At 50.4% G+C, this 9,547-nt stretch overlaps 1 protein-coding gene across 7 annotated transcripts in view; it reads left to right on the top strand.

Moving 5' to 3' along the window:
• Positions 1-340: 340 nt before the first annotated feature.
• The window catches only part of gria2b (glutamate receptor, ionotropic, AMPA 2b), a 38,628-nt gene continuing 29,421 nt past the window's right edge, over positions 341-9,547 (top strand). For all 7 annotated transcript variants that reach the window (XR_013133908.1, XM_077021128.1, XM_077021127.1 and 4 more), the window contains exons 1-2: positions 341-727; positions 919-1,059. Coding sequence is in view for 6 of the 7 variants with exons in the window: in XM_077021128.1 (XP_076877243.1) it covers positions 643-727; positions 919-1,059 (226 nt within the window). In the remaining variant the exon portion in view is untranslated. The remainder of the gene's footprint in view (positions 728-918; positions 1,060-9,547) is intronic.

Raw genomic sequence — 9,547 nt, 5'->3', positions numbered from 1 at the left:
TGCCATTGAGGCGGAGCAAGCAATAATACATCTACCTTTAATAAAACACATTTCGGTGGGGGCGCATATGTGTTCATCCAGTGCTCTCTGGAGATTGTATATTTATGTATTTTTCTTTTTTTACCCGAATATCTTAATAGACACATCATGATCAAATATTATGTGGCTGTCACTATCTGAGCAAACATTCTAACATTCAAACTTTAATAAACGCCTGTAGAAACATTTAATAATTTAACATTCGATCGGTTGTTAAGTTTTCGTTTGTAGTCGTAGATTTTTGCTTCTCGTTATGATTCTTCGCTCTTCGACAGGGTTGGTCAGTTAGTGGGGGCGGCGTCGTGAGCGCGCAGCGCCGTAACGAGCCTGCGCTCCAGTTCGTTAGTAAAGGCATCAAGTCATAGGACGGCAGCGTCGCGAGGGGCAGGGAAAGAGGACAATAAATCTGCATTATACCGTCCCTCCGGAGCGGCGACCGAGCCGGGGAGCCCGCGACACACGAACCACCTGCAGAAGACGAACCGCGCTCATTCTACGTGAACGCCTGCCTCCAACATGTCGCGGATTTAACGGCGGAGTAACTACTCTGTAGAACAAGGAATATTCTCTTTATAACGCGGATGAGGGGACCTCTACGTGGAAATGCAACAGCTAAAGAATATCTCGCTTTTTCTACATGCTCTCTTCTGGGGATTAACACTTGGGGGATCTCCGAGTGTTCAAATAGGTACGTTTTAGGGGCTGTTTTGTATAATTATTTTCAGTCATCCAGTGCAAATATACATGGAGGTGGCCAGTCCACTTAAGTTAATGACGATTAAATTATGCAACGCGTTTCTGAGTATATTCTTTACGGAAATAGGCCGAAAAGCTGAATTTCGATATATTTGTGATAACGCCTTTGTTTCCACTACGCAGGAGGTTTGTTTCCGAGGGGTGCTGACCAGGAGTACAGTGCGTTTCGGATAGGAATGGTTCAGTTCGGGACGTCTGAATTCAGACTGACGCCTCATATCGACAATCTCGAAGTGGCAAACAGTTTCGCCGTAACTAACTGCTGTAAGTCAGCTAATTTCGTTCATTTTGAAAGGCAGGGTGGTTACCTAATCGATTGTATAAATCAATTGAAATAACTGCGCAAAGACAATTCTAATACTTGCGATGGACACGGAGCTCACCGTCTCCGCGTGCGTCTGGGAGCTGAAACAACGAGATGAAAAGGACGTTTAAAGTTGTGGTCAGCACACGATGGAGGCAGTTTTTTTTGTGCTTATGCAATAGAGGTAAAGTTGGTTTGCACAGAAACAGAGCCCAGATAAAAGCAACCCTGTGCGGAAGCAGCATTTAGTGTCAAAGAAAAAAAAAACGTGAAGACAGGAAGAACGCCCACTCGTCTGCCGCTCTTTATACATTCAGCGCTATGGGAGTTCGAGGCTTTTGCAAATGGACTGTTTAGTACTGACATAAAAGATTTGCCACGATGTTCCCTGAAACGTAACCTACATGTTGATGAGGCTGATGAGCCTTTTTTAATTAAATCTTTAATTAAAATCTCTAGGCACGCAGAGAGGAGTCCAAGAGCGTGTAGTCCCTTCCATATAACGTCGGTATGTATCTGAGGTTAGTTTAATATTTCAAATTAACCTGTCATCACAACGATTACTGATTTCCCTCCGAACTGGCTTGTCTATTTCTTACGGGTCAGCGCCTAGAAAGAAAGTGAATCTGCAAGCTAGTCTATTTCAGCGTTAAGCCATGGCAGCAGTTTCCCCGTCCTTATTCTCGGTTCGTTTCAATAGGTCTCTTTATTTAACGGAACTTGATCAATATGTGAAGCTTTCTTTCCGTCCACATTGAGCAGCTCGCGCCGTGTTCTCCGCGCTCCCAGCTGTTGCTAAGCGATACCGCCGCGTTTGATCGAGAATAAAGCCCCGATTCGGGAGGCGCGTGAGCTTCTCGTCGCTCGTTCGTGAAATATGAAATGGGTCGTCGAAGATTCGCAGGTTGTGGTCGCCTGCTTGGCGAGAGACGCTTCGGAACCACGCGGAGGTCCATCCACAATATCTCTACCCACCTTCCAGTATATATCTATTTATAATGGTATATAATGGTAATGCATATCCAGATATTTGATGCCGTCATTTTGTACAGTCTCTCAGTTTCATAAACCGATATCTTGATATTTGGACCGGCCAGAGGATAGAATCTACACTTAAGATGGTTGGTTATCAGATTATGACACATCCTTACAATTTCAATATAATCTGCAAAGTCAGAGAGGGAATAAAATCGATTGTTACGTAATTATTTCCCTATCAAGGTTTGATGGATGTCCCTGGAGGGGCGTGATTGACAGGGTGGCGCTCCCGTGTTCTCGTGCCCCTAGATGGCGCTGCGCGTTACAGCAGCGCGCGTTCCCGGTGCGCTGGATACATCTGGGCACGGATATTTCCAGACGTTAAACCTCAACCTGTCCGTGCCAAATGTCAAAACTTTGAAATAGTCCCTTTCTGTGCACCATCGTTCACTAATCTAGATGTTTCAGTTTAAAGCGCACACATAATGCCGGTTGTTACTGGTGTTTAATGTGGTTTAAGGCGAGGTTTGTGCGCTCTGCATTGTGCGAACCTTATAACTGTCTGGGGTTTATAGTGTGAGCTGTTTGTGTAAAGGTTAAACTCAGACCCACGCCCGTCTTATTAGCGAAATACGAGGCCACGAACGAAAAAGAAGAAAAGCAGTCTTCGTTATATGGTGTTGTTGTTAAATAGAGTTTACATTAAACGGATTTTACAGTAAAGGGATTATGCAAGTAGACACACAGTCGGCATAAGAGCTATGTCTTCAAAGGGTAAAATATTTGTGTGCGATTTTGTATTTGAGTTCATTCTTTGGTTAACATTCTAGTTTTCACGATCACCCTCCTTAGTAAGGACTTCTACGAGGCTACTGACGTTTGAAATCTAGAGTGATTTTTAAAGTCCTGCTTTCCGTTTCTACAGGACTTTGTGTACATACCTGTTTCACGCCCTGTTGTGTTCGCTATGAAGCCCTGTGCTGGTGTCACACAGCAAAGCATTAAGGGTACTGATGTATCACAAATATAAGCTTGTGATTCATGTTAAAGGATGCTTCTTTAAGATAACATAGAGGGAGCATGGAATTGTCCTCTGACCTCATTACGCTGAAGAGGGGTGTACGTGGACATCAAACAGAAGACATTTTTGCCTGGACTGAATTCCTTTCTTCTCTCTAAACATTTCATAAATAAGAGAGGAGAGTCAGTGCCAGGTCAAGCAGTTTAATCATCAAAATATTTATTCATACTAATCAATGCATAATCAATTCTGCATGTGTGATGACTCAGTGTGTGTGTGTGTGTGTGTGTGTGTGTGTGTGTGTGTGTGTGTGTGTGTGTGTGTTGCTGAGCTGAGGCTTAGGGTGTTGGATTGAATGCTAACGGAGGGAATTCCATGTGTGACTTGTGTCTTATTAGCTGAGTGCATCAGGGCTATCAGAAGATGAACATTGCCTGAAGCCCAATATGCTTTGTTGTCTAACACAGAACCACTTTATGATTGCTTTTGACCTTCATTCAAATCATCTTAGAAGCAACTCAGTTCACTGTAGTGTTGTAAGCATATTTGTAGATAGATAGATAGATAGATAGATAGATAGATAGATAGATAGATAGATAGATAGATAGATAGAGCACTCTTTGATGTTAATCAGTTATCCTGTACATCTCCTGTCCCTGTATGTGATATGTCATGCCACGTGTAGCCAGGCGGTGGTCTCCTGCTGACTGCCTGATTCGATCCTGTTTCAATTAATGCACCTGCTGTTCCCCCCTGTGTGCACATGCAGGGATGTCACAGAGACATTTGCCCTGATCCAGCCTGAACCAGAGGCTCATGGGAAGGTCTGGAGCACAGCTGTCAGGCAGCGGAGGTCGAGGGTTAATGGGCAGGAAAAAGGGAGAAAGACAAGAACTACACCAGTAGGCTAGGAACGGTGAGGGAGAGATGGACAGAAAGACAGGACCAAAGAAAGAAAGGGATAAATAAAAAAGATAGGAAGGAAGGAAGGAAGAAAGAAAGAGAGCCTCTGAATGCATACGGAACAGTATATCATGATGTTGGCTACTGAAAGAGGCGGAGCTAATTGAGCCAGAAGGGAGTATTGATGAGATCTAGGCTACACTCATGTTCCACCTGCTGTAATCTCCCTCTGTGCTCAGGGAAGTCCCCTCCCCAGCCCAGCCATGGCAGCTGAAAAAAATGACCCGCATAAATTATCCAACAGCTCAATTTCCACTTTCCTGCACCTCCTCAGAGAGGCAGGGGAGGCATTAATTGTGTTTCTCCCAACAGCGGTCTGTAAGTCTGACCTTTTCCACAGCCTGAGTGGTGTGTCATAACGCGGGTTGAAGTCCAGTGTCTCCTTGTGATGACTCAGCGACAGTTAACATCTCCATCTCACCTCCACCAGCACCACCTCACCTCCACCAGCACCACCTCACCTCCACCAGCACCTCACATCCACCAGCACCACCTCACCTCCACCAGCACCACCTCACCTCCACCAGCACCATCTCACCTCCACCAGCACCTCACATCCACCTCCACCAGCACCACCTCACCTCCACCAGCACCTCACATCCACCAGCTCAACCCCACCTCCACCAGCACCACCTCACCTCCACCAGCACCTCACATCCACCAGCTCAACCCCACCTCCACCAGCACCATCTTACCTCCACCAGCACCTCACCTCCACCAGCACCACCTCACCTCCACCAGCACCACCTCACCTCCACCAGCACCTCACATCCACCAGCTCAACCCCACCTCCACCAGCACCATCTCACCTCCACCAGCACCTCACCTCCACCAGCACCACCTCACCTCCACCAGCACCTCACATCCACCAGCACCACCTCATCTCCACCAGCTCCATCTCACCTCCACCAGCACCTCACATCCACCAGCACCACCTCATCTCCACCAGCACCACCTCACCTCCACCAGCACCACCTCACCTCCACCAGCACCTCACATCCACCAGCTCAACCCCACCTCCACCAGCACCACCTCACCTCCACCAGCACCTCACATCCACCAGCTCAACCCCACCTCCACCAGCACCACCTCACCTCCACCAGCATCTCACCTCCACCAGCACCTCACATCCACCAGCTCAACCCCACCTCCACCAGCACCACCTCACCTCCACCAGCACCTCACATCCACCAGCTCAACCCCACCTCCACCAGCACCACCTCATCTCCACCAGCACCTCACATCCACCAGCACCACCTCACCTCCACCAGCACCACCTCACCTCCACCAGCACCTCACATCCACCAGCTCAACCCCACCAGCACCACCTCACCTCCACCAGCACCACCTCACCTCCACCAGCACCACCTCACCTCCACCAGCACCTCACATCCACCAGCTCAACCCCACCTCCACCAGCACCACCTCACCTCCACCAGCACCTCACATCCACCAGCTCAACCCCACCTCCACCAGCACCACCTCACCTCCACCAGCACCTCACCTCCACCAGCACCACCTCACCTCCACCAGCACCACCTCACCTCCACCAGCACCTCACATCCACCAGCTCAACCCCACCTCCACCAGCACCACCTCACCTCCACCAGCACCTCACCTCCACCAGCACCTCACATCCACCAGCTCAACCCCACCTCCACCAGTACCACCTCACCTCCACCAGCACCTCACATCCACCAGCTCAACCCCACCTCCACCAGCACCACCTCACCTCCACCAGCACCTCACCTCCACCAGCACCTCACATCCACCAGCTCAACCCCACCTCCACCAGTACCACCTCACCTCCACCAGCACCTCACATCCACCAGCTCAACCCCACCTCCACCAGCACCACCTCACCTCCACCAGCACCTCACCTCCACCAGCACCTCACCTCCACCAGCACCACCTCACCTCCACCAGCACCACCTCACATCCACCAGCACCTCACATCCACCAGCTCAACCCCACCTCCACCAGCACCACCTCACCTCCACCAGCACCTCACCTCCACCAGCACCTCACATCCACCAGCTCAACCCCACCTCCACCAGCACCACCTCACCTCCACCAGCACCTCACCTCCACCAGCACCACCTCACCTCCACCAGCACCTCACATCCACCAGCACCACCTCACCTCCACCAGCACCTCACATCCACCAGCACCACCTCACCTCCACCAGCACCTCACATCCACCAGCACCACCTCATCTCCACCAGCACCACCTCACCTTCACCAGCACCTCACTTCCACCAGCACCACCTCACCTCCACCAGCACCTCACATCCACCAGCTCAATCCCACCTCCACCAGCACCACCTCACCAACACCAGCACCACCTCACCTTCAACAGTACCACCTCATCTCCGCCAGCTCCATCTCACCTCCACCAGCTCCATTTCACCCCCACCAGCACCATCTCACCTCCACCAGCACCATCTCACCTCCACCAGCACCACCTCATCTCCACCAGCTCCATCTCACCTCCACCAGCACCATCTCACCTCCACCAGCACCACCTCACCTCCACCAGCTCCATCTCACCTCCTCCAGCACCATCTCACCTCCTCCAGCACCATCTCATCTCCACCAGCTCCATCTCACCTATACCAGCACCATCTCATCTCCACCAGCTCCATCTCACCTCCACCAGCACCATCTTACCTCCACCAGCACCACCTCACCTCCACCAGCACCATCTTACCTCCACCAGTTCCTGCCACTTAGACTGAGCTGGTTCCTGTTGTGTTTGATAAATCATACCACCTCACCTCCACCAGCACCTCACATCCACCAGCTCAACCCCACCTCCACCAGCACCACCTCACCTCCACCAGCACCTCACCTCCACCAGCACCTCACATCCACCAGCTCAACCCCACCTCCACCAGTACCACCTCACCTCCACCAGCACCTCACATCCACCAGCTCAACCCCACCTCCACCAGCACCACCTCACCTCCACCAGCACCTCACCTCCACCAGCACCTCACTTCCACCAGCACCACCTCACCTCCACCAGCACCACCTCACATCCACCAGCACCTCACATCCACCAGCTCAACCCCACCTCCACCAGCACCACCTCACCTCCACCAGCACCTCACCTCCACCAGCACCTCACATCCACCAGCTCAACCCCACCTCCACCAGCACCACCTCACCTCCACCAGCACCTCACCTCCACCAGCACCACCTCACCTCCACCAGCACCTCACATCCACCAGCACCACCTCACCTCCACCAGCACCTCACATCCACCAGCACCACCTCACCTCCACCAGCACCTCACATCCACCAGCACCACCTCATCTCCACCAGCACCACCTCACCTTCACCAGCACCTCACCTCCACCAGCACCACCTCACCTCCACCAGCACCTCACATCCACCAGCTCAATCCCACCTCCACCAGCACCACCTCACCAACACCAGCACCACCTCACCTTCAACAGTACCACCTCATCTCCACCAGCTCCATCTCACCTCCACCAGCTCCATCTCACCCCCACCAGCACCATCTCACCTCCACCAGCACCATCTCACCTCCACCAGCACCACCTCATCTCCACCAGCTCCATCTCACCTCCACCAGCACCATCTCACCTCCACCAGCACCACCTCACCTCCACCAGCTCCATCTCACCTCCTCCAGCACCATCTCACCTCCTCCAGCACCATCTCATCTCCACCAGCTCCATCTCACCTATACCAGCACCATCTCATCTCCACCAGCTCCATCTCACCTCCACCAGCACCATCTTACCTCCACCAGCACCACCTCACCTCCACCAGCACCATCTCACCTCCTCCAGCACCATCTCACCTCCTCCAGCACCATCTCATCTCCACCAGCTCCATCTCACCTATACCAGCACCATCTCATCTCCACCAGCTCCATCTCATCTCCACCAGCTCCATCTCACCTCCACCAGCACCATCTTACCTCCACCAGCACCACCTCACCTCCACCAGCACCATCTTACCTCCACCAGCTCCTGCCACTTAGACTGAGCTGGTTCCTGTTGTGTTTGATAAATCATAATCCACTAGACCAGACTGGAGTGCCTGTTTGGGATTGAGAGGAACAGCTCTCCTCATAATGCTGTGAGTCTGTGTAATTGTGCTCACTAGGGACTTTCTGTAGGGAAATTACCCCCAAATCAGGTTTTGCACTGTTGTGAATTTGTGCTCATTGTAGTGACATTGTGTAGGATAACCATCTTTATTTCATAGGTACAGAAATTTGATAAATGCCCTGAAATGTGGATAAAACAAGCTTTTCAAATAAACATCAACCATAGTTATAAATCATGTATTACATGATGAATGATATTTTGCCATTCTAACAGCATTCATTAAAAATTCAACAATCTTAAGTTGCTTTCACACTCAAACATGTTGATCAGTGTAGATACGAGATTTGTGGTTACCAAGACCTGGACTGATGGAGTCCTGATGAAACAAACGAAATCCCAATGTCATAATCCAATTAAATAATTATTCAAAATGCTGAAAACAGGCCTTAAACCCTCCAGTGTGTGTGTGAGAGAGGCTGGGATGTCTCGGGCGGTGTCAGCCACAGTCTTTGGCTAGGACTCCTGCCTCAGAGGGAACTAACCATTCTACAGACGCCGTTTCTGGCTGCTAAACTGTTCAGGGTATGAAGTCTTACGCACAGGAAGTCGTGGGACTTCCAGCAGACAGCCCTTCATTAGCCAAACCTCCCAGCCTGGGTTCCAGACTATTCCAGCGTTACCATAGCGATGAGCTCACCTCTTCCAACGGCTTTGTCTGCTGATGAGAAGCTCATGGCGTACTCATTGTTGCTCGGTACAGAGGTTCATCCACAAAAATGATCTGAAGCCCGTGTGTGTGTGTGTGTGTGTATGCGTGTGGGAGTTTATAAGTGTGTGCGCGCACCTGCCTGTGTGTGTGTGTGTGTGTGCGCCTACTTCTGACTGTTTTTGATTGTGTGTGTGTGTGTGTGTGTTCGTATGCATCTGAGAGTGGGCAGAACACAATTTGTCCTGCTATAGTGTGAAATCTGTCATACACTCAGAAAAATACTCATTCAATTTTATGATCACCATGGAGACATTTCTTCTTGAACACATTTACATATGCAGATTTCTTTTTTTTAATCATACAGAACTATTCCTCTACTTCTGCTACTGCATCATCTTTTATTATTATTATTATTATTAGGGTTCACACACATAGTGTGGGAACCCTATTGTAATTGCTCGAGTTTTTCTTCTTCTTATTATTATTTTTCAGGCTGTAAAACGCATACTGCAGCCTAGACCGTAAGGCCCAGAAACACCAAACTTGTCAGACAGGTGCACCAGAGGTGCAATGAGGGAAACCCAGACAATGACCCACATTGGCCTGATGGTGGCGCTATAGCGCAGCATTTTGCGTTTTGGTCCATATCTCCTACACCGTAGGTCATAGAAACGAAATTCCACTTCTGATGG

Source organism: Brachyhypopomus gauderio, chromosome 11 (genome assembly GCF_052324685.1).
Source record: "Brachyhypopomus gauderio isolate BG-103 chromosome 11, BGAUD_0.2, whole genome shotgun sequence".
NCBI classification, from domain to species: Eukaryota; Metazoa; Chordata; class Actinopteri; order Gymnotiformes; family Hypopomidae; genus Brachyhypopomus; species Brachyhypopomus gauderio.
The sequence above is the reverse complement of the archived record's forward strand: the minus strand, read 5'-3'. Positions and strand labels throughout refer to the sequence as shown.